The sequence below is a fragment of the Cherax quadricarinatus genome, chromosome 61 (genome assembly GCF_038502225.1).
Source record: "Cherax quadricarinatus isolate ZL_2023a chromosome 61, ASM3850222v1, whole genome shotgun sequence".
NCBI classification, from domain to species: domain Eukaryota; kingdom Metazoa; phylum Arthropoda; class Malacostraca; order Decapoda; family Parastacidae; genus Cherax; species Cherax quadricarinatus.
Window position 1 is genome coordinate 1202021 of NC_091352.1, and position 25000 is coordinate 1227020.

The 25000-nt window shown below is 46.9% G+C and overlaps 1 protein-coding gene across 5 annotated transcripts in view; it reads right to left on the minus strand.

Annotated features, from left to right (window-relative positions):
• LOC128699530 (uncharacterized) overlaps positions 1 to 25000 on the minus strand; it is a 167977-nt gene that overhangs the window by 17494 nt on the left and 125483 nt on the right. For 3 of the 5 annotated variants that reach the window (XM_070098097.1, XM_070098099.1, XM_070098098.1), the window contains exons 7-15: positions 20343 to 21089; positions 16038 to 16198; positions 15532 to 15822; positions 13312 to 14781; positions 12283 to 12908; positions 11425 to 11750; positions 7502 to 7666; positions 1019 to 1082; positions 692 to 782 (exon numbers count right to left, since the gene is read on the minus strand). In XM_070098097.1, the coding sequence (XP_069954198.1) occupies positions 692 to 782; positions 1019 to 1082; positions 7502 to 7666; positions 11425 to 11750; positions 12283 to 12908; positions 13312 to 14781; positions 15532 to 15822; positions 16038 to 16198; positions 20343 to 21089 (3941 nt within the window). The remainder of the gene's footprint in view (positions 1 to 691; positions 783 to 1018; positions 1083 to 7501; positions 7667 to 11424; positions 11751 to 12282; positions 12909 to 13311; positions 14782 to 15531; positions 15823 to 16037; positions 16199 to 20342; positions 21090 to 25000) is intronic. The other 2 variants (XM_070098100.1, XM_070098102.1) reach the window with 1 other exon arrangement.

Here is a 25000-nt window from a genome sequence, read left to right on the forward strand (position 1 = left end):
CAGTGTATATACACTGACAGTTATATATCAGTGTATATACGCTGACAGTTATGTATCAGTGTATATACACTGACAGTTATATATCAGTGTATATACGCTGACAGTTATGTATCAGTGTATATACACTGACAGTTATATATCAGTGTATATACACTGACAGTTATGTATCAGTGTATATACGCTGACAGTTATGTATCAGTGTATATACGCTGACAGTTATGTATCAGTGTATATACACTGACAGTTATGTATCAGTGTATATGCACTGACAGTTATATATCAGTGTATATACGCTGAGAAATGATTTTAATCCTTGATTTAGGGATTTATTTTTTCTAATGTTAATGAACAATTAACTCTGGGTGTTAACGACCCTCGTGCAGTCGATAGGATTTAAACCCCATTAATTTTCCACCCCTTAAATAACAAAAATAAAATATCCTCCTTGACCAGCTGGCAGAATTAAACCACCAGTTGGTTGAGTTAAGCCAGCTGCTGGTACGGATGAACCAGCTGCTGGTACGGATGAACCAGCAGCTGGTACGGATGAACCAGCTGCTGGTACGGATGAACCAGCTGCTGGTACGGATGAACCAGCTGCTGGTACGGATGAACCAGCAGCTGGTACGGATGAACCAGCTGGTGGGTGGGTTTAAGAGATGATTGAAGTAGACTAACGATATATATTTACCTTGCAGGCCAGAGATGAGGTTGAGAAGGCGTCAGAGATGCTGTACTGTCGTGATGGTGAATGCAAGTCGTATAGTGAACCCCAGGAGTCACTGTAACAGGAATCACGGACACTGTAGATGGTTAAACATACCGAGTAATGTAAATTACACGTACACAGGTGTACACAATATTGTGCAGATGAAATACACAGAGATATAGACACATGATGTACACAGACACACATACACGTACTTAGTAGTGTACACGAGACTAAGTACACATGTACATTAATAGCAATGTGCAAAACACACAAAAATGAACACAGAGTGTACACACAAGTACTCACCTGGTAGTGTACATGGAGGCTGGCCTGCTAGTACTTGTACTCCGCTCTCTGTACCTCGCTCCACCTGTGGAAAACCAGGATACATGTACAAGACTACAGTCAGTATAGCTCCCTCGGTTTATGTATCATGTATCCTACCTTGAACAATTACAAGACCCCTCACTAAATCTACAACACTATGTCTACTTCGCTATGTCTGTCTCATTCTGTCTACCTCACTATGTCTACCTCACTCTGTTTACCTCACTCTCTCTACCTCACTATGTCTACCTCACTCTGTTTACCTCATTCTGTCTACCTCACTATGTCTACCTCACTCTGTTTACCTCATTATGTCTACCTCACTATGTCTACCTCACACTGTTTACCTCACTTTGTCTACCTCACTATGCCTACCCCACTCTGTCTACCTCACTGTCTACCTCACTATGTCTACCTTACTCCGTCTACCTCACTATGTCTACCTCACTCTGTCTACTTCACTCTGTCTACCTCACTCTGTCTATTTCACTCCGTCTACCTCACTATGTCTACTTCACTCTGTCTACCTCACTATGTCTACCTCACTCTGACTACCTCACTATGTCTACGTCACTCTGTCTACCTCGCTCTGTCTACCTCACTATATCTACCTCACTATGTCTACCTCACTCTGTCTACCTCACTATGTCTACCTCTGTCTACCTCACTATGTCTACCTCACTCTGTCTACCTCACTATGTCTACCTCTGTCGACCTCACTATGTCTGCCTCACTCTGTCTACCTCACTATGTCTACCTTACTCTGTCTACCTCACTATGTCTACATCACTCTGTCGATCTCACTATGTCTACCTCTCTATGTCTACCTCACTCTGTCTACCTCACTATGTCTACCTCACTCTGTCTACCTCACTATGTCTACCTCACTCTGTCTACCTCACTATGTCTACCTCACTCTGTCTACCTCACTATGTCTACCTCACTCTGTCTACCTCACTATGTCTACCTCACTCTGTCGATCTCAATATGTCTACCTCTCTATGTCTACCTCACTCTGTCTACCTCACTATGTCTACCTCACTCTGTCGATCTCACGATTTCTACCTCACTCTGTCTACCTCACTATGTCTACCTCACTCTGTCGATCTCACTATGTCTACCTCTCTATGTCTACCTCACTCTGTCTACCTCACTATGTCTACCTCACTCTGTCTACCTCACTATATCTAATTCACTATGTCTACTTCACTGTCTACTTCGCTATCGCTACCTCACTATGTCTACCTCACTCTGTCTACCTCACTTTGTCTACCTCACTCTGTCTACCCCACTCTGTCTACTCACTTTGTCTACCTCATTCTGTCTACTTTGCTAAGTAGACTAACAAAGTTTACTAAGATTATATATATTTTATCGTTCACCTTTTTTCTGTTAGTGTTCAATTTCACTGAAACAGGAGACACCGTTGACAACGGCGGTCAATAGAAAACGGTAAACAGACGCTAGCAAATAGTGAAGGTAACAGAAAAAAACAGGAATCAAGGTCTTAATAGATGGCAAGCAGACCATAAACAACAGGAGTCACAACGGTAATGAGTGACAACAGTGATGAATTACAACAGGAGTGAGTTACAACGGCAGTGACAACAGGAATGAGTAACAACGGCAATCAGTGACAACAGGAATGAGTTACAACAGAAAAGAGGTGCAACAGTAACAGGCCACAACAGAAATGGTTTAAAGCGGGAATAAAACCATGACAAGGTAGAAACCCGGGTTTATAAAACAAGACCACAAACCAAGGCATTTGGGTATCTTTACCGAGGTAACGATTCACCAGCCACTGATTTCTTCAGTCCAATACAGAGGAAGATGGAGAGGGCTTTGAGGAATCAGTTAGGTTAGGTTAGGTTAGGTTAGGTTAAGTTAGGTTAGGTTAGGTTAGGTTAAGTTAGGTTAGGTTAGGTTAGGTTAGGTTAGGTTAGGTTAGGTTAGGTTAGGTTAGGTTAGGTTAAGTTAGGTTAAGTTAGGTTAGGTTAGGTTAGGTTAGGTTAGGTTAGGTTAGGTTAGGTTAGGTAAGGTTAGGTTAAGTTAGGTTAGGTTAGGTTAGGTTAGGTTAGGTTAGGTTAGGTTAGGTTAGGTTAAGTTAGGTTAGGTTAGGTTAGGTTAGGTTAAATTAGGTTAGGTTAGGTTAGGTTAGGTTAGGTTAGGTTAGGTTAGGTTAGGTTAGGTTAAGTTAGGTTAGGTTTGGTTAGGTTAGGTTAGGTTAGGTTAGGTTAGGTTAGGTTAAGTTAGGTTAGGTTAGGTTAGGTTAGGTTAGGTTAGGTTAGGTTAGGTTAAGTTAGGTTAGGTTAGGTTAGGTTAGGTTAAATTAGGTTAGGTTAGGTTAGGTTAGGTTAGGTTAGGTTAGGTTAAGTTAGGTTAGGTTAGGTTATGTTAGGTTAGGTAAGGTTTGTCAGGAAACAGGACAAGTGTTTTCTGACGCTGGTTTTAGTCATATGACGACCCACAGCTAGAGATTTTGGTCATCTGACCGAGGCCTTCCACTGGCTTACTGTTACTTGTGTACTGCAGTCACGTGAGTAGCAACAGGAGGAGGCAGAGGCACCACTGGACAAATCCACTGGTGCCTAATCTATAGGCATGACCTACTTACACCAATGGATTTATCCAATCGTGCCTCTGTCTCCTCCTGTTCCTATTCACCTGACTGCAGTACAGAAGCAACGGTAAGCCAGTGGAAGGCGTCGGTCAGATGACCAAACACTCAAGCTATGAGTCATCATATGACTAAAACCAGCGTCAGAAAACACTTGTCCTGTTTCCTGACAAACCTTACCTAACCTAACCTAACCTAACCTAACCTAACCTAACCTAACCTAACCTGACCTAACCTAACCTAACCTGACCTAACCTAACCTGACCTAACCTAACCTAACCTAACCTAACCTAACCTGACCTAACCTAACCTAACCTGACCTAACCTAACCTGACCTAACCTGACCTAACCTAACCTAACCTAACCTAACCTAACCTGACCTAACCTAACCTAACCTGACCTAACCTAACCTAACCTAACCTAACCTAACCTAACCTAACCTAACCTAATCTAACCTAACCTAACCTAACCTAACCTAACCTAACCTAACCTGACCTAACCTAACCTGACCTAACCTAACCTGACCTAACCTAACCTGACCTAACCTAACCTAACCTAACCTAACCTAACCTAACCTAACCTAACCTAACTTAACCTAACCTAACCTAACCTAACCTAACCTAACCTAACCTAACCTAACCTGACCTGACCTAACCTAACCTGACCTAACCTAACCTGACCTAACCTAACCTGACCTAACCTAACCTAACCTAACCTAACCTAACCTAACCTAACCTAACCTAACCTAACCTAACCTAACCTAACCTAACCTAACCTAACCTAACCTAACCTGACCTGACCTAACCTGACCTAACCTAACCTAACCTAACCTTACCTGACCTAACCTAACCTAACCTAACCTAACCTAACCTAACCTAACCTAACCTAATCTAACCTAACCTAACCTAACCTAACCTAACCTGACCTAACCTAACCTAACCTAACCTAACCTAACCTAACCTAACCTAACCTAATCTAACCTAACCTAACCTAACCTAACCTAACCTGACCTAACTTAACCTAACCTAACCTAACCTAACCTAACCTAACCTAACCTAACCTGACCTAACTTAACCTGACCTAACCTAACCTAACCTGACCTAACTTAACCTGACCTAACCTAACCTAATGTTGTACTTTGCTCAAGACTGATGTACTGAACACATCGACTGCAGACTTAGGGACTGATTCCCTCATCTTCCTCTATTATTCTCTGTATAGGACTGACGAAGCCACTGGTTGATGAAACGTTCCTTCAGTAAAAATTCCCAAATATTGCACGTTTCATTCTTCAACTTTTCGGTTTCAAAACCAGTTGCATCACAAAGTTACTTAAGGAAAACGGAAGGATCTGTTTTCGTATAGGAAAAATTATGAAGATGGGTTCCACCACTCAGGAAGGCTCCACCACTCAGGAAGGTTCCACCACTCAGGAAGGTTCCACCACTCAGGAAGGCTCCACCACTCAGGAAGGCTCCACCACTCAGGAAGGTTCCACCACTCAGGAAGGCTCCACCACTCAGGAAGGTTCCACCACTCAGGAAGGCTCCAGAACTCAGGAAGGTTCCACTACTCAGGAAGGTTCCACCACTCAGGAAGGCTCCACCACTCAGGAAGGTTCCACCACTCAGGAAGGTTCCACCACTCAGGAAGGCTCCACCACTCAGGAAGGCTCCACCACTCAGGAAGGCTCCACCACTCAGGAAGGCTCCACCACTCAGGAAGGCTCCACCACTCAGGAAGGCTCCACCACTCAGGAAGGCTCCACCACTCAGGAAGGCTCCACCACTCAGGAAGGTTCCACCACTCAGGAAGGTTCCACCACTCATGAAGGCTCCACCACTCAGGAAGGTTCCACCACTCAGGAAGGCTCCACCACTCAGGAAGGTTCCACCACTCAGGAAGGTTCCACCACTCAGGAAGGCTCCACCACTCAGGAAGGTTCCACCACTCAGGAAGGCTCCACCACTCAGGAAGGCTCCACCACTCAGGAAGGTTCCACCACTCAGGAAGGCTCCACCACTCAGGAAGGTTCCACCACTCAGGAAGGCTCCACCACTCAGGAAGGCTCCACCACTCAGGAAGGCTCCACCACTCAGGAAGGCTCCAGCACTTAGAAAGGCTCCACCACTCAGGAAGGTTCCACCACTCAGGAAGGTTCCACCACTCAGGAAGGCTCCACCACTCAGGAAGGCTCCACCACTTAGAAAGGCTCCACCACTCAGGAAGGTTCCACCACTCAGGAAGGCTCCACCACTCAGGAAGGTTCCACTACTCAGGAAGGCTCCACCACTCAGGAAGGCTCCACCACTCAGGAAGGTTCCACCACTCAGGAAGGCTCCACCACTCAGGAAGGTTCCACCACTCAGGAAGGCTCCACCACTCAGGAAGGTTCCACCACTCAGGAAGGCTCCACCACTCAGGAAGGTTCCACCACTCAGGAAGGCTCCACCACTCAGGAAGGTTCCACCACTCAGGAAGGCTCCACCACTTAGAAAGGCTCCACCACTCAGGAAGGTTCCACCACTCAGGAAGGTTCCACCACTCAGGAAGGCTCCACCACTCAGGAAGGCTCCACCACTCAGGAAGGTTCCACCACTCAGGAAGGCTCCACCACTCAGGAAGGCTCCACCACTCAGGAAGGTTCCACCACTCAGGAAGGCTCCACCACTCAGGAAGGCTCCACCACTCAGGAAGGTTCCACCACTCAGGAAGGTTCCACCACTCAGGAAGGTTCCACCACTCAGGAAGGTTCCACCACTCAGGAAGGCTCCACCACTCAGGAAGGCTCCACCACTCAGGAAGGCTCCACCACTCAGGAAGGCTTCACCACTCAGGAAGGCTCCACCACTCAGGAAGGTTCCACCACTCAGGAAGGTTCCACCACTCAGGAAGGCTTCACCACTCAGGAAGGCTCCACCACTCAGGAAGGCTCCACCACTTAGAAAGGTTCCACCACTCAGGAAGGTTCCACCACTCAGGAAGGTTCCACCACTCAGGAAGGTTCCACCACTCAGGAAGGCTCTACCACTCAGGAAGGCTCTACCACTCAGGAAGGTTCCACCACTCAGGAAGGCTCCACCACTCAGGAAGGCTCTACTACTCAGGAAGGTTCCACCATTCAGGAAGGTTCCACCACTCAGGAAGGTTCCACCACTCAGGAAGGTTCCACCACTCAGGAAGGCTCCACCACTCAGAAAGGTTCCACCACTCAGGAAGGTTCCACCACTCAGGAAGGCTTCACCACTCAGGAAGGCTCCACCACTCAGGAAGGTTCCACCACTCAGGAAGGTTCCACCACTCAGGAAGGCTTCACCACTCAGGAAGGCTCCACCACTCAGGGAGGTTCCACCACTCAGGAATTTTCCACCACTCAGGGAGGTTCCACCACTCAGGAAGGTTCCACCACTCAGTGAGGTTCCACCACTCAGAGAGGTTCCACCACTCAGGGAGGTTCCACCACTCAGAAAGCTTCCACCACTCAGGAAGGTTCCATCACTCAGGAAAGAAGGTGGAAGGGAGGCTCCACCACTCAGAAAGCTTCCACCACTCAGGAAGGTTCCATCACTCAGGAAAGAAGGTGGAAGGGAGGTTCCACCACTCAGAAAGCTTCCACCACTCAGGAAGGTTCCACCACTCAGGAAAGAAGGTGGAAGGGAGGCTCCACCACTCAGTAAGGTTCCATTACTTAGTAAGGTTCCACTACTCAGGAAAGTTCCACCATTTAGTAAGGTTCCACCACTCAGGGAGGTTCCAACACAGTAAGGTTCCACCACTCAGGGAGGTTCCAACACAGTAAGGTTCCATCACTCAGGTAAACATTAACGTGGGTTCTAATTTACCAATCTGGACAACACTGCTTGAGATGCTGGTCTTGGTGAAGGAGTCGGTATCTTCCTCCAGGAAGACACACAAGCCAGGGTTATTACTACTGGCTTGTGGCTTGCTCCTATCTCTATCTCTCTCTACCTCTCTTTCTACTCCGTTCTCAGAGCCTTCCCCGTTCTCTGCAAGAAAATCAGGTCATAAGGTCAGGCCTTACATCACCAGGGTCATCTTAGTGTCAAGCCGCATCTGCTAGAAAAATGACAGGATGGATAATGAGAACCTTCAAAACTAGGGACGCCACGCCCATGATGATTCTCTTCAAATCACTTGTTCTCTCTAGGCTGGAATACTGCTGTACACTAACTGCCCCTTTCAAGGCAGGCGAAATTGCCGACCTGGAGAGTGTACAAAGAACTTTCACGGTACACATAAGTACAATACAACACCTAAATTACTGGGAACGATTGAAGTCCCCTGATTTGTATTCCCTGGAAAGCAGGCGAGAAAAATACATGATAATATACACTTGGAAAATCCTAGAGGGATTAGTACCAAACTTGCACACGAAAAACCACTCCCTGTGAAAGCAAAAGACTCGGTAGGAGATGCAACATCCCCCCACTGAAAAGCAGGGTGTCACAAGTACACTGAGAGACAACACAGTAAGTGTCAGGGGCCCGAGACTGTTCAACTGTCTCCCAGCATACATAAGGGGGATTACCAATCGACCCCTGGCTGTCTTCAAGAAGGCACTGGACAGGCACCTAAAGTCAGTACCTGACCAGCCGTCAAGCAAAGTTAGAAATGAACATTCAAATATGTAAATAACTCACACGACGTTTCGGTCCGACTTGGACATTTAGGCAAGTCACACGACTAGTTAATGGTCCAAATAACCCGGACATAACTTCCATTCACTTATATCCGGATTATGTGTGTATTGGTCCAGTAATGGTACAGCGCCTTTTTATTTGTCTCCAACATTAAAGCGTAAAATGAGAGGAAGAGGAAATTGTGGAGAAGAAAGGAAGTAGATACAGTCATAAACAGGAAACCAAATGTGAAAGAAAACAGGAAGAGAAGATATGTAACATCAGATATAATTTTGAACGCACAATAAATAAAATAACCAGAAAATAAATAAGGTGCCGAGGAAGCGAGAGATTCCACGAGACATGAGAGTGAAGTGTAAGAGATCCCACGAGACAAGAAAGTCATAAGACTGAGAGACACTAACTTATCCACTTTGGAAAAAGTCTGATATTTCATTGCAGTAAAAAAAAAGGCTAAATTGGTTGAGTCTGACCTAAATAATGTGCAAGAAACTGGTCAAGAACCATCACAACCATCACTGACTCACGCAATTGTAATGACACGATTGTAACCAAACCAAACCTGGTTGATCAGGCTCTGATCCACCAGGAGGCCTGGTCACAGACCAGGCCGCGGGGGCGTTGACCCCCGGAACTCTCTCCAGGTAAACTCCAGGTAAACTCCAGAACCCATGGTAAGTGACTCCAGTGAGTTTTAGGATTCAACTGCCATGGTTTCAACTCCCACCCGCTCCCTGGTGTGTCAGAACACAGTCCTCGGATATAAAGATGATAAATCCCCCACATACGGAGTGAACGTGGTCTTTAATAAATAGAAACGAGTGAGTCAGATCAAACAAATAAAAACAAGACGGGTGAGTGACGCTGCTTGACAGGAGACCAAGACGGGTCAGAGACACTGCTTGACAGGAGACCAAGACGGGTGAGTGACACTGCTTGACAGGAGACCAAGACGGGTGAGAGACACTGCTTGACAGGAGACCAAGACGGGTGAGAGACACTGTTTGACAGGAGACCAAGACGGGTGAGAGACACTGCTTGACAGGAGACCAAGACGCGTCAGAGACACTGCTTGACAGGAGACCAAGACGGGTGAGAGACACTGCTTGACAGGAGACCAAGACGCGTGAGAGACACTGCTTGACAGGAGACCAAGACGCGTCAGAGACACTGCTTGACAGGGGACCAAGACGCGTGAGAGACACTGCTTGACAGGAGACCAAGATGCGTCAGAGACACTGCTTGACAGGAGACCAAGACGCGTCAGAGACACTGCTTGACAGGAGACCAAGACCCGTCAGAGACACTGCTTGACAGGAGACCAAGACCCGTCAGAGACACTGCTTGACAGGAGACCAAGACCCGTCAGAGACACTGCTTGACAGGAGACCAAGACGCGTCAGAGACACTGCATGACAGGAGACCAAGACCCGTCAGAGACACTGCTTGACAGGAGACCAAGACCCGTCAGAGACACTGCTTGACAGGAGACCAAGACGCGTCAGAGACACTGCTTGACAGGAGACCAAGACGCGTCAGAGACACTGCTTGACAGGAGACCAAGACGCGTCAGAGACATGTATCATCGTAAACAAAGAAGCTTAAACGCAAAAAGGAAATATTCCTTGTCATGATGATTGAGGAGAAGAGAGAGAGGAGGCAGCTGCTATCATGACTCTCGTTATTATAGTGGGGGAGCACTAAACCCGTAGGGGGGAAACAGCGCCTTGATAAATGCGATGCTATCAACCTGGACGCCCCCTACACCAAAGATAAGAAAGGTTCAATTCAGTGGTTCAAGAACCCTTCGCTGACACCAAGACACATTCCTCGAGGCTCAGTCACCAGTAGATAGCCCCCAGGATAACACAAGTATAAGTCTCTTTCTGTATCCGCGAAGATACAGTTTATAGGTAATTAATTACAGGGAGACAGAAGAAGACAGAGGCTGGTATGTGTAATTAAGAGGTCGCCTGAGTTGCTACAATTACGTTGTTATCAGAGACACTGGAAGATGTTAACTGCCTCGTTAATATCACTAACAAAGTTATTGATGTCTCAACACTGAGATTGATGTATTTTGTTATTGTATTAGTGGTACTGTGATGGTAATGGTGATAGTAATGGTGACAGTAATGGTGATTGTCCTGGTGTAGCTGATGGTACATGTGCAGGTATGGTACAGGTTAAGATTCTGAGACATGTGTAGTACAGGTTTAACTTCATGATTCACGATATCGTAATCAGAAGATTGGAAACTAATCATAGAGTTTTACGACTCTCCGTGAGTTTAAACCTCACCCGTTCCCTGGTTTATTTTATTTTAGTACAGGTTTAAGTCCAGATACGGTAATAGCAGAGCCATAGGCACCTTGATGGTGTAGGTACAGGTATTACTGTATACACACAGGTGTTGACACAGGTGTTAAGGTGCTGATTTTGTTTACCTCGACACACCTGTGACGTCACGCTAACACTGCCATATTCTCACTATCCTCATTTTTAGCTCTGATTTCCGCCCCATTTTTACATATTACTCAGTCACTACAAAATTTGCAAAATTTAATTACCCTCGTAAATGTAAATTTTCGGACTTTCAGAAAATTGTTGATATTTACGGAGAGGATAATTACCTCTGAGTGCCTACGTCCAGTGTTTTATTATCACTAAAATAATTAATTTTCGATTTTATTTTTTCAAATTATTTGTCTTTTTAAATAATTATGATTTTCAAAAGCACTTTGGCCGATTTTTTTTTATTTTGAGAAAAGTGGACTAATTTCTTCAGAGGAGTTGTAAACACATGGATAAGATGCAAGGTAACTTTTGTTATAAGCTAGAGTCCTTTAGGATCGATCCTACGTTTGCTAATGATGGCCGCTAGTGTCACCACTCGGCTACAAGAGTTGAAATTCCTCCCAACCTTTACTTTATTAATAAATTCTTGACGAGTCTTCCAGCTCATGTCTAACATTTCTTAAATAAATCTCGTAATTACACTGGTAAATTATATATCTCTCATTACTGTGTGATGGAATGTGATGGAGTGTGATGGAGGTGGGTAGACGGTGGTCACTGGAATGGTAAACACAGGTTAAACTTACTGTAATAAGAGGCAGCAGCAGCAGCAGTTCTTGACCTAGCATCATCACGGAGCGTGTTGAGGTGTGATGACCAGCCATGACTGGAGGTGTAACCGCTGGTGTAAAGGTTGCTGGTGCTCCCACTCCACCCACTTGAGGAGTAGGATGAGGTAGGGGACTCCAGGTTACTGGAGTAGAGTTCCCTGGAGTTCCAACGACGTCCCAGGCTGGGGCTGGGGCTGGAAGGGTAGTAAGATGATCTGGAAATGCTGGAAGCTCGCTCAAGACGTCTGCTGGCACGTAACTTCTCACTGTACGAGACCCGGTCATCTAGCACCGACTGTGATCTGTGTGGTAAATTTTAATTAATACTGCTTGTATTCCGGTAACTGCTAGTTAGTCTTTATTACATCGTGGTAACTGCTAGTTAGTACTGGTTATATCGTGGTAACTGCTAGTTAGTACTTGTTAAATTGTAGTAAGTGATAGTTAGTGCTTGTTGCATTGTAGTAATTGATAGTACTTGCTAATCGTGATAACCACAGCTAGTTGTTAGTGATTGCTGTAGTGTGTGGTAACTTCTAACTAGTGTATTCTTCAGTGTGTGTAGGTAAGTACAGTTAGGTAGTGTTTCAGTCTCGCGTTAAACGAACGAAGGATCGAGCCTCCTTGTGCTAATGACAAATACGGACATAGCGCTTCTTAAAATATTTTAATTATTTTAGCTTTCTTCACCGATTACGACTTTCTCCCTTTTACCCAAAATACGTTTAAAATATTTACCTGGACCGAGAGAATAACACTATGAGTGACGTTAATAAAAAAGAATAACTTGACATATGATCATGGACAACAGGAGCAAGAATGTGAATGTCTGACCTTTCCATTCGGTTTCTAACTCTTGTGGAAGTCGATGAGGTCTTAGTATCAGAAGAGGTAGAGGAGGTCTTCCTGGAATCGGAAGACGTGGAGGAGGAGGAAGTCTTGGCAGAGTCGCTAGAGGAGGAAGATGTGGTGTTTGTGGTTCTCTTTGTGGAAGCATCGGAGGTGCTGTGGGCCTTTGATGTATCAGATACGCTGTTGGAAGTCTTAGAGATGCTGTTGGAGGTCTTGGAGACGTTGTTAGAGGTCTTTGAGACGCTGCTGGAGGTTTTACAAGCACTAATAAGAATTCTTGCATCAGAGGCGCTGCAAGAGGTCTTGCAGGCGTTGATGACCGTTTTTGCATCAGGGGCGCTGCTGGAGGAGGTGGTCTTGGAGACACTGCTCGAAGTGGTCTTGGAGACACTGCTCGAAGTGGTCTTGGAGACACTGCTCGAAGTGGTCTTGGAGAGGTTGCTGGTGGTCTTGGTGGCGACGTCAGCAGCTGTAGTGTCTTCTGGGGGCGGGGGCGCTGGCCCCTTGTTGTGCCTGACGGGAATGGGGCTCCTGTTCTTGGTCGGAGCAGTGTGCAGGGGCGAGGTGGGCCGGAGGGCTGGAGGCCACCTCGCCGCCTCACACATGGTCTGTAATGTGCATCACACCATTAATGTGTCTGTCTTTTACAAAATTTCTAGAAGTATAGACTTATATGTTGAGATGACACATTAACCTAGGAATGAGAGAAGCAGCTGTTATAACAGGTCCAGAGACCAAATTTCCTGCCGGAAAAGAAAAGAAGACCCGGAAATGTCGATTTTTCTTTGATATCTTGTCCAGTCAAGCCGTCAAATTATAAATAAATGTATTTGCAAGTTTCGTCAAGCGTTACAACCTGAGAACATCAACACTTATGTTCATGTCCTTAAGTTGCTATTTATACTTTTTTATTTGTATGCACTAAAATAAAAGGACAATTGGAATCAGAATAATAATGCTTATACACGAGTCTAAGAAGAACAAGGAGCCAGTATTGCCAATAGAACTTACCTGATGGCTTTGAAATTTCTCCGGAGAAAACACCTGCTTGCAGAACTCACACGGGATCAGTTCCTCCACCTCCTTGGAGATGTAGCCGTTCATCATGGGTTTACTGTCAAACTTGATGAAGCCGTTGACTTGAGTTTTCTCCTGGGAAGCTGTGGTCTTGGAGGCAGGTTTATCTTGTGGTGTTGGGTTCATAGTGTGTCCCTTGACCGTAGACGGTTTGTTCTGAGGCGGTGACGAGGTGGTACTTGGCGGGGGAGGAGCTCTGTACTTGTTGGGGTTCTTGATGAAGATAGTTTCAGCATGGTCCTCGACAGGTGCTGGTTGTGGAGTCGGAGAAATTTGCTTGACCTGTGTTGTTTTTGTTGGCTGAGGCGAGGGTGTGTCAGTGCCTGAGCAGTGAGATGCTGGCAGTTGTGTGGCAGAGCGGCTGGTGGTGACCGGCTGCACCTGCTGTGTGTCGTCGTCAACGCCTGTGTCTTCCAGCGGCGCTGTGTTGGACCGCACGTAGCCCCTCCTGCTGGCGGCGCCGCTAGCGGAAATGCTGCGCCAAGAGAAAATGGCGGAAGAGAGAAGCCGACCTCGGCGAGGACGCATGTAAGGTCCATCCTCGTCATCATAGTCTAACTCCACGTCGGTGGTGGGAGTATCGGGAGGGACGTGCTCTCTGCTGTGTGTTGCTGTGGGCACCGGCGAGGCAGAGCTGCTTGTAGATGGTGTCGTGGACACGGATCTGCTGCTGACGGAGCCGCTGCTGGTGGAGCCGCTTGGCGCAGGACTGACACTGAAGGGCCTGCTGCTACTGCTGGAGCACAAGCTGGGGGACACCACCACAGACGGCGGCTGGTCCACGATAGTTATTGTAGTAGTTGCCGGGGGACAGATCGGCGGGGGACTCACAGATGGAGGGCACCTCGGTGGGGGACTGAACGCAGGACTCCGAACTCTTGCAGAAGTAGGTGTTGGACTTCTCCTAGTTGGTGACACTTGAGTTCTTGGAGGAATAGGAGCTGGACTCTTCCTGTTGTTGGATGTACCTGACTCTGAGGGTTTGGGCGGGATTGAAGCTGGGTTGGGCGCTGTGCTCTTCCTTGGGGGAGTACACACTGGTGTTGGAGTCCGTCCAGGAGCTTTCCTTGGTGCAGGAGACGCGGGTCCAGGACTTCTAGGAGGACCCGAAGTGGACTGTATCGTCGAACTAGAAGACAACGAAGTGACTGATGTGACTCTGGTGGAGATGGAGGCAGTGGTGGTGGTGGAGATGGAGGAGGAGGAGGAAGAGGAGGTGGAGATGGAGGGAGTTACAGTGGGGCTAGTGACAGCTGTGGTCCGCTGGATGAGACGGGATGTCCTGGGCAGCTGCGTCTCGTTCTGCTCACAGCTGGTCTGGTGTCTCATCAAGTCTCTCTCAGGAAACATCTCATCACAGAACTCACAGGGAAGCATCACCGGAGCCTCGCGACGCACCGGAGGCTGAGGGCGGGAACAAACCAACGATGAAGATAGGAAAAAGAGACAGAGAATCTCCTATGGAGTCAGGGAATCAAAGTATCTCCAGAAATTTGGAAGTACAGACGAGCATGTGACAGCTACAACTCAAGAAAACCTCACTGTCTTCACTGTGACTTAAAATATATTTTAAGGAAGTTAAATAAAACTGGATGAGCTATCGTGAGGGTAAAGTGGCACTGGCTTTATAACATTTGTAATGTAAAAGTTAAGAGACACGTAACTTTCCCCCATCTTCTAATAACATGCTCATTTTTCCACTATAATCTACCTTGTCCATAATTACTATCTTATCCATAATTACTATCACATTTTCTTTGTCTGTTTCGTAAGGTGAAGTCCAGGATCTTTATTTAATTCATGGTATAACTTAACAAACATTTGAGGACAATTGTTGTTGTAGAGGTGTGAGCGAAGCTCCTGAGATAGTAATTATGGACAAGGTAGATTATAGGTGGGAAAATAAACATGTTATTAGATGACGGTGAACTTAACGTGCCTCTTAATGTACTTACATTAATACCTGTACGTATACTCATGCCTCGTCTGAAGTGATGTGTCACAGTATTTTTATCTTCACGGAGAAGTTCTAAACCCATGGTGGCCATACAACGTATGGAGGTAATCAGCTCTGATCCGAGGAAGGGGAGGGCAGCTCCATTTCCTCGCATCAAGACCCTTTTTTTTTTGCTGGTATCAAAGTTCCCCTCTTACCGCGTCTTCCTTGAAGGACACTCTCTTCTTGAGGCCAGTGCTCTTGGGTCTAGCTCCTGTGCTGAGGACGCTGCTGCTGCTGCTGCTGCTGCTGGTGGCAGCGTTCGAGTCACTCGAAGACTTGCTGATTGGGGTACTCCTGCTGGAGGACGAGGCCGAGGACGAGGAGGAGGATGCGGAGGCTGCGGCGCTCCTTGGGGAAGCTGGAGGCCGACGTGAGCTGCCTCTGGAGGACGGTGAGTCAGAGTCCTCTGTGTCACTGCTGCTGCTGCTGCTATCTGACGAACTCCCCTGCAGGAGACAACACCAGACACTCAGGTGGGTAGGTGCGAGGCGAGAACGATACCTACTACTGCGTCAGGCATGGAAACGAACACCTACCACTCGCTTAGTCGTAGAGAGGGACGCCTATCACTCATTCAGACATTAGCGAGGGACACCTACTGCTCGTTAAGGAGTGAGATATAGGACACCTACCACTCACTGAGACAGAGAGGTATACCTACCGCTCGTTCAGGCATGGAGAGGGATCGTCTGAAGGTTGGGCGGTGTTTACGGTTGAACTCAGAAGCCGGGAGATCATCCTCAGCCTTGGCCAGCTGGAAGGCCAACCACCTGTCATACTGCTCCTGAGTCGCATTCTTGGGAGGTTCCACAGTGCTGGAAGCTAAAACAAAGCATTCCTGTCACTACGATGTTAAGTACCTACTTACCTGCCTGCCTGTCTGCTTACCTGCCTGCCTGCCTGCCTACCTGTCTGCTTACCTACCTGGCTGCCTACCTACCTGGCTGCCTACCTGCCTGCTCGGTAATTTTTTTTTCTCCTATTTCTAGTGATAGATGAAGTACCTTCCCACACCCAGTCTTCCACAATCTTCCCGTATACTCTGAGCCTCTAATGTAATACCTGACCACATCCTCATTGTTCTAACGAAGTCTCCCAGCTCAGATTGATGCTACTGAAGTCTCCCAGCCCAGGCTGACACTACTGAAGTCTCCCAGCTCAGATTGATACTACTGAAGTCTCCCAGCTCAGACTGACACTACTGAAGTCTCCCAGCTCAGACTAACACTACTGAAGTCTCCCAGCTCAGACTGACACTACTGAAGTCTGCCAGCTCAGACTGACACTACTGAAGTCTCCCAGCTCAGACTGACACTACTGAAGTCTCCCAGCTCAGACTGACACTACTGAAGTCTCCCAGCTCAGACTAACACTACTGAAGTCTCCCAGCTCAGACTGACACTACTGAAGTCTCCCAGCTCAGGCTGACACTACTGAAGTCTCCCAGCTCAGACTGACACTACTGAAGTCTCCCAACTCAGACTGACACTACTGAAGTCTCCCAGCTCAGACTGACACTACTGAAGTCTCCCAGCTCAGACTGACACTACTGAAGTCTCCCAGCTCAGACTGACACTACTGAAGTCTCCCAGCTCAGACTGACACTACTGAAGTCTCCCAGCTCAGACTGACACTACTGAAGTCTCCCAGCTCAGACTGACACTACTGAAGTCTGCCAGCTCAGACTGACACTACTGAAGTCTCCCAGCTCAGACTGACACTACTGAAGTCTCCCAGCTCAGACTGACACTACTGAAGTCTCCCAGCTCAGACTGACACTACTGAAGTCTCCCAGCTCAGACTGACACTACTGAAGTCTCCCAGCTCAGACTGACACTACTGAAGTCTCCCAGCTCAGACTGACACTACTGAAGTCTGCCAGCTCAGACTGACACTACTGAAGTCTCCCAGCTCAGACTGACACTACTGAAGTCTCCCAGCTCAGACTGACACTACTGAAGTCTCCCAGCTCAGACTGACACTACTGAAGTCTCCCAGCTCAGACTGACACTACTGAAGTCTCCCAGCTCAGACTGACACTACTGAAGTCTCCCAGCTCAGACTGACACTACTGAAGTCTCCCAGCTCAGACTGACACTACTGAAGTCTCCCAGCTCAGACTGACACTACTGAAGTCTCCCAGCTCAGACTGACACTACTGAAGTCTGCCAGCTCAGACTGACACTACTGAAGTCTCCCAGCTCAGACTGACACTACTGAAGTCTCCCAGCTCAGACTGACACTACTGAAGTCTCCCAGCTCAGACTGACACTACTGAAGTCTCCCAGCCCAGACTGACACTACTGAAGTCTCCCAGCTCAGACTGACACTACTGAAGTCTCCCAGCTCAGACTGACACTACTGAAGTCTGCCAGCTCAGGCTGACACTACTGAAGTCTCCCAGCTCAGACTGACACTACTGAAGTCTCCCAGCTCAGACTGACACTACTGAAGTCTCCCAGCTCAGACTGACACTACTGAAGTCTCCCAGCTCAGACTGACACTACTGAAGTCTCCCAGCCCAGACTGACACTACTGAAGTCTCCCAGCTCAGACTGACACTACTGAAGTCTCCCAGCTCAGGCTGACACTACTGAAGTCTCCCAGCTCAGACTGACACTACTGAAGTCTCCCAGCTCAGACTGACACTACTGAAGTCTGCCAGCTCAGACTGACACTACTGAAGTCTCCCAGCTCAGACTGACACTACTGAAGTCTCCCAGCTCAGACTGACACTACTGAAGTCTCCCAGCTCAGACTGACACTACTGAAGTCTCCCAGCCCAGACTGACACTACTGAAGTCTCCCAGCTCAGACTGACACTACTGAAGTCTCCCAGCTCAGACTGACACTACTGAAGTCTCCCAGCCCAGACTGACACTACTGAAGTCTCCCAGCTCAGACTGACACTACTGAAGTCTCCCAGCTCAGACTGACACTACTGAAGTCTCCCAGCTCAGACTGACACTACTGAAGTCTCCCAGCCCAGACTGACACTACTGAAGTCTCCCAGCTCAGACTGACACTACTGAAGTCTCCCAGCTCAGACTGACACTACTGAAGTCTGCCAGCTCAGACTGACACTACTGAAGTCTCCCAGCTCAGACTGACACTACTGAAGTCTCCCAGCTCAGACTGACACTACTGAAGTCTCCCAGCTCAGACTGACACTACTGAAGTCTCCCAGCTCAGACTGACACTACTGAAGTCTCCCAGCTCAGACTGACACTACTGAAGTCTCCCAGCTCAGACTGACACTACTGAAGTCTCCCAGCTCAGGCTGACACTACTGAAGTCTCCCAGCTCAGACTGACACTACTGAAGTCTCCCAGCTCAGACTGACACTACTGAAGTCTCCCAGCCCAGACTGACACTACTGAAGTCTCCCAGCTAATGATCCTGCTACCCAACTATCATACAGAACATGGTTGCACGACACTGCTGATTAATTCACTCGACCTTAATATAACAATATAGTAAAGATTACAGTAATTCAACAGGGAATTATATATAGTAATTCAAAAGGGAATTATATATAGTAATTCAAAAGGGAATTATATATAGAAATTTAGTGGTCTGGGCAGTGTCAGAATTACCATTTAATTTTATAGTGTAGAGAGACTGGTAACAGATTAAGAGGTAAAATAGGGAATTACTACGATTTATATTGAATTCTGATGCAGTAAGGTGCTAAACACATCTGGGTAATATATCGTAATTACTGATTTGGGGTCGATCCTCTGTGAGTGCGAGTGTTGACAAAACTGGCACTCTGAAACACACTAGTACTCTGAGATATACTGGTACTTTGAGATACACTGGTACTCTGAGATATACTGGTACTTTGAGATACGCTGGTACTCTGAGATATACTGGTACTTTGAGATACACTGGTACTCTGAGATATACTGGTACACTGAGTTACACTGGTACTCTGAGTTACACTGGTACTCTGAAATACACTGGTATTCTGAGTTACACTGGTACTCTGAGATACACAGGTACTCTGAGATATACTTGTACTCTGAGATACACTGGTACACTGAGTTACACTGGTACTCTGAGTTACACTGGTACTCTGAGATACACTGGTACACTGAGTTACACTGGTACTCTGAGATACACTGGTACACTGAGTTACACTGGTACTCTGAGTTACACTGGTACTCTGAAATACACTGGTATTCTGAGTTACACTGGTACTCTGAGATACACAGGTACTCTGAGATATACTTGTACTCTGAGATACACTGGTACACTGAGTTACACTGGTACTCTGATTTACACTGGTACTCTGAGATACACTGGTACACTGAATTACACTGGTACTCTGAGATACACTGGTACTCTGAGATACACTGGTACTCTGAGATACACTGGTACTCTGAGATACACTGGTACTCTGAGATACACTGGTACTCTGAGATACACTGGTACTCTGAGATACACTGGTACTCTGAGATACACTGGTACTCTGAGATACACTGGTACTCTGAGATACAATGGTACTCTGAGATACACTGGTACTCTGAGTTACACTGGTATTCTGAGATACACTGGTACTCTGAGTTACACTGGTACTCTGAGATACTCTACTCTGAGATACACTAGTTTTCTGAAATTCACTGGTACTCTGAGATATACGCTGGCACCCTGGGCTACGCTGGCACCCTGGGCTACGCTGGCACTCTGGGATACGCTGGCACTATGGGATACGCTGGTACTCTGGGATACGCTGGCACTCTGGGATACGCTGGTACTCTGGGCTACGCTGGCACTCTGGGATACGCTTGCACACTGGGATACACTGGCACTCTGGGATACGCTGGTACTCTGAGATACACTAGTATTCTGAAATTCACTGGTACTCTGAGATACGCTGGCACCCTGGGCTACGCTGGCACTTTGGGATACGCTGGTACTCTGGGATACGCTGGCACTCTGAGAAACACGGTGGCACTCTCACCTGAGGAACGTGATGAGGTTTTGCTAGTGGAAGACCCCGAACTGACGGAGTTGCTCAGTTCAGAGAGAATAGAGAAGGTTTCCACCGCCAAGGATGTGGGTCGTCTTGGGCGAGCACCGTGAGTGAAGCCTGTGGAAGATGACACCGAGGAGGAGGAGGAGGTGGAGGTGGAGGTGGAAGATGTTGTGGAAGATTTTGTCTCTGATTGGGTGGCAGTGGCCCTGGTACCTGTGGAGGTGGTGGACTTGGTACCCGTGGAGGTAGTGGACCTGGTACCTGTAGAGGTGGTGGACCTGGTACCTGACGAAGTGTTGGTTCTGGTGATGGAAGATGTGTTTCTTGTACTGGAAGTTGAGACGACTGAGGACCTCACAGATGTGTCCGAACTGCTGGTGGTCCTTGTGGACGAGACTGTTGGAGGCTTGTAGGAGGAGGAGGAGGAGGAGGTGGTAGTGGTGGTTGCTCTGGGAGGGGAGGGGGTGGTAGTTGTGGTAGCGGTGGTTGTGGTGGAAGAAACAAGGGAAGTAGTCGTGGTAGCAGAGGTCGAACAACAACAGTCATCATCCTTCGACTCTTTATCCGAGTCCTTGCAGGAGTCCTGGCAGGAATCCTGGCAGGAGGTGGTGGTGGTTGTGGTGGAGGAGGAGGAGTATGGAGTGTAGGATGGAGGTGTGTGGGTGTTGGAGGGTCGCTCATACCGATACAGCGCTGATGAAGTTCGGGTAGACAACAGGGCTGATACCATATCTGAAAAATACCAGTAGTAATTATAATGTGGAATGATCAGGTCTGTCTCTGGAATGAGCAGGTCTTATGTGTGGCATGACCAGGTCTTTATGTGGAATGACCAGGTCTTATGTGTGGCATGACAGGTCTTGTGTGTGGAATGATCAGGTCTTGTGTGTGGAATGACCAGGTCTTGTGTGTGGAATGACCAGGTCTTGTGTGTGGAATGATCAGGTCTTGTGCGTGGAATGATCAGATCTTTATGTGGAATGACCAGGTCTTGTGTGTAGAATGACCAGGTCTTTATGTGGAATGACCAGGTCTTATGTGTGGCATGACCAGGTCTTGTGTGTGGAATGACCAGGTCTTGTGCGTGGAATGTTCAGATCTTTATGTGGAATGACCAGGTCTTGTGTGTGGAATGACCAGGCCTTGTGTGTGGAATGACCAGGTCTTGTGTGTGGAATGACCAGGTCTTGTGTGTGGAATGACCAGGTCTTGTGTGTGGAATGATCAGATCTTTATGTGGAATGACCAGGTCTTGTGTGTGGAATGACCAGGTCTTTATGTGGAATGACCAGGTCTTTATGTGGAATGACCAGGTCTTATGTGTGGCATGACCAGGTCTTGTGTGTGGAATGATCAGGTCTTGTGTGTGGAATGACCAGGTCTTGTGTGTGGAATGATCAGATCTTTATGTGGAATGACCAGGTCTTGTGTGTGGAATGATCAGATCTTTATGTGGAATGACCAGGCCTTGTGTGTGGAATGACCAGGTCTTGTGTGTGGAATGACCAGGTCTTGTGTGTGGAATGACCAGGCCTTGTGTGTGGAATGACCAGGTCTTGTGTGTGGAATGACCAGGTCTTGTGTGTGGAATGACCAGGCCTTGTGTGTGGAATGACCAGGCCTTGTGTGTGGAATGACCAGGCCTTGTGTGTGGAATGACCAGGTCTTGTGTGTGGAATGACCAGGTCTTGTGTGTGGAATGACCAGGTCTTGTGTGTGGAATGACCAGGTCTTGTGTGTGGAATGACCAGGTCTTGTGTGTGGAATGACCAGGTCTTGTGTGTGGAATGACCAGGTCTTGTGTGTGGAATGACCAGGTCTTGTGTGTGGAATGACCAGGTCTTGTGTGTGGAATGACCAGGTGGTTGGTAAAACGTCTTGAGACTGGAGTACAGGACACAGATGCTGTGGATAATCTTACTGAGACAACATCTCGTCCCAAGACAAACTTCAAGAAGTCAGTCAGAGGAACTAACATCTGACGATCAGGGACCAAGTTGAAAACAATCAGAACTAACATATGACTATCAGAATTAACATTAAAAGAATCAGATAATTGGAAATAACATCTGACGATAAGAACTAACCTCTGAGATTCAGAATACAACTTCACACAATCAAACTCCAAAATCTAACAATCAGTAACTAACATCTAATAACCAAAACATACATCATATCAGTCAGAACTAAAATCTGACAACCAGAGCTAATAATTAACAATCAGAACCAGCATCTAACAATCACAAAATAACAAAATGATCGTAGCGTCATCTCTGACAAAGGGTAACTAAGAGCTAACAGCAGACAGAGAGAACTTCTGAGCCTGGCTTGATATAGCTGTTATAGACAGCAATATCCAGGGTTGAGGAACGCCGTCAATACGATGCAAGGAGGGCAGGGGGTAAGGTGGGAAGGGGAGCAACGCCCCCTACCCACCTTACCAAGTTATCATCAAAGTTCCTCTCTGGTGGGAGGATATTAGAGGACTTTCCTGGGCGACTTTCTTTGTGGCTTAGACACTTTATGAGTCATGTCTCACTGCTGCTTCTCACTGCTGTTGCTGCTTCACTGGCTAGGTGAGCTGCATTCTTATATAACTCGCTGGGATGGAGAGTTCTTGGAAAGGTTGGCATTCACTCGCATATTTTTCACCCTGATGTGCGATGCAATGAGTGAGTATCGTCACGGGATCCTTCTGTAAGATCCTGCTTCATCGTCCACCGTAGTCTGCTGTTGTAATAGTGTTCACTGATGGAATTGGTTGTGATTGTGTATGTTATTATTATCAGGAGGTGGGAAGTAGAGTGCCTACACTCTGAAGGATAGGTGGGGATGTTATAGTTCTGGAGGTGGAAAGTACAGTGCCTACACTCTGAAGGATAGGTGGGGATGTTATAGTCCTGGAGGTGGAAAGTACATCTTCCTACATTATGCTGGTCATGTTGTTCACTCTCAACATCTCCCTACATTATGCTGGTCATGTTGTTCACTCTCAACATCTTCCTACATTATGCTGGTCATGTTGTTCACTCTCAACATCTCCCTACATTATGCTGGTCATGTTGTTCACTCTCAACATCTCCCTACATTATGCTGGTCATGTTGTTCACTCTCAACATCTCCCTACATTATGCTGGTCATGTTGTTCACTCTCAACATCTTCCTACATTATGCTGGTCATGTTGTTCACTCTCAACATCTTCCTACATTATGCTGGTCATGCTGTTCACTCTCAACATCTCCCTACATTATGCTGGTCATGTTGTTCACTCTCAACATCTTCCTACATTATGGTGGTCATGTTGTTCACTCTCAACATCTTCCTACATTATGCTGGTCATGTTGTTCACTCTCAACATCTTCCTACATTATGCTGGTCATGCTGTTCACTCTCAACATCTTCCTACATTATGCTGGTCATGTTGTTCACTCTCAACATCTTCCTACATTATGCTGGTCATGTTGTTCACTCTCAACATCTCCCTACATTATGCTGGTCATGTTGTTCACTCTCAACATCTCCCTACATTATGCTGGTCATGTTGTTCACTCTCAACATCTCCCTACATTATGGTGGTCATGTTGTTCACTCTCAACATCTTCCTACATTATGCTGGTCATGTTGTTTACTCTCAACATCTTCCTACATTATGCTGGTCATGTTGTTCAATCTCAACATCTCCCTACATTATGCTGGTCATGTTGTTCACTCTCAACATCTTCCTACATTATGCTGGTCATGTTGTTCACTCTCAACATCTCCCTACATTATGCTGGTCATGTTGTTCACTCTCAACATCTCCCTACATTATGCTGGTCATGTTGTTCACTCTCAACATCTTCCTACATTATGCTGGTCATGTCGTTCACTCTCAACATCTTCCTACATTATGCTGGTCATGTTGTTCACTCTCAACATCTTCCTACATTATGCTGGTCATGTTGTTCACTCTCAACATACCCCTACATTATGCTGGTCATGTTGTTCACTCTCAACATCTCCCAACATTATGCTGGTCATGTTGTTCACTCTCAACATCTTCCTACATTATGCTGGTCATGTTGTTCACTCTCAACATCTCCCTACATTATGCTGGTCATGTTGTTCACTCTCAACATCTCCCAACATTATGCTGGTCATGTTGTTCACTCTCAGCATCTCCCTACATTATGCTGGTCATGTTGTTCACTCTCAACATCTTCCTACATTATGCTGGTCATGTTGTTCACTCTCAACATCTCCCTACATTATGCTGGTCATGTTGTTCACTCTCAACATCTTCCTACATTATGCTGGTCATGTTGTTCACTCTCAACATCTCCCTACATTATGCTGGTCATGTTGTTCTCTCTCAACATCTCCCTACATTATGCTGGTCATGTTGTTCACTCTCAACATCTTCCTACATTATGCTGGTCATGTTGTTCACTCTCAACATCTCCCTACATTATGCTGGTCATGTTGTTCACTCTCAACATCTTCCTACATTATGCTGGTCATGTTGTTCACTCTCAACATCTTCCTACATTATGCTGGTCATGTTGTTCACTCTCAACATCTCCCTACATTATGCTGGTCATGTTGTTCACTCTCAACATCTTCCTACATTATGCTGGTCATGTTGTTCACTCTCAACATCTCC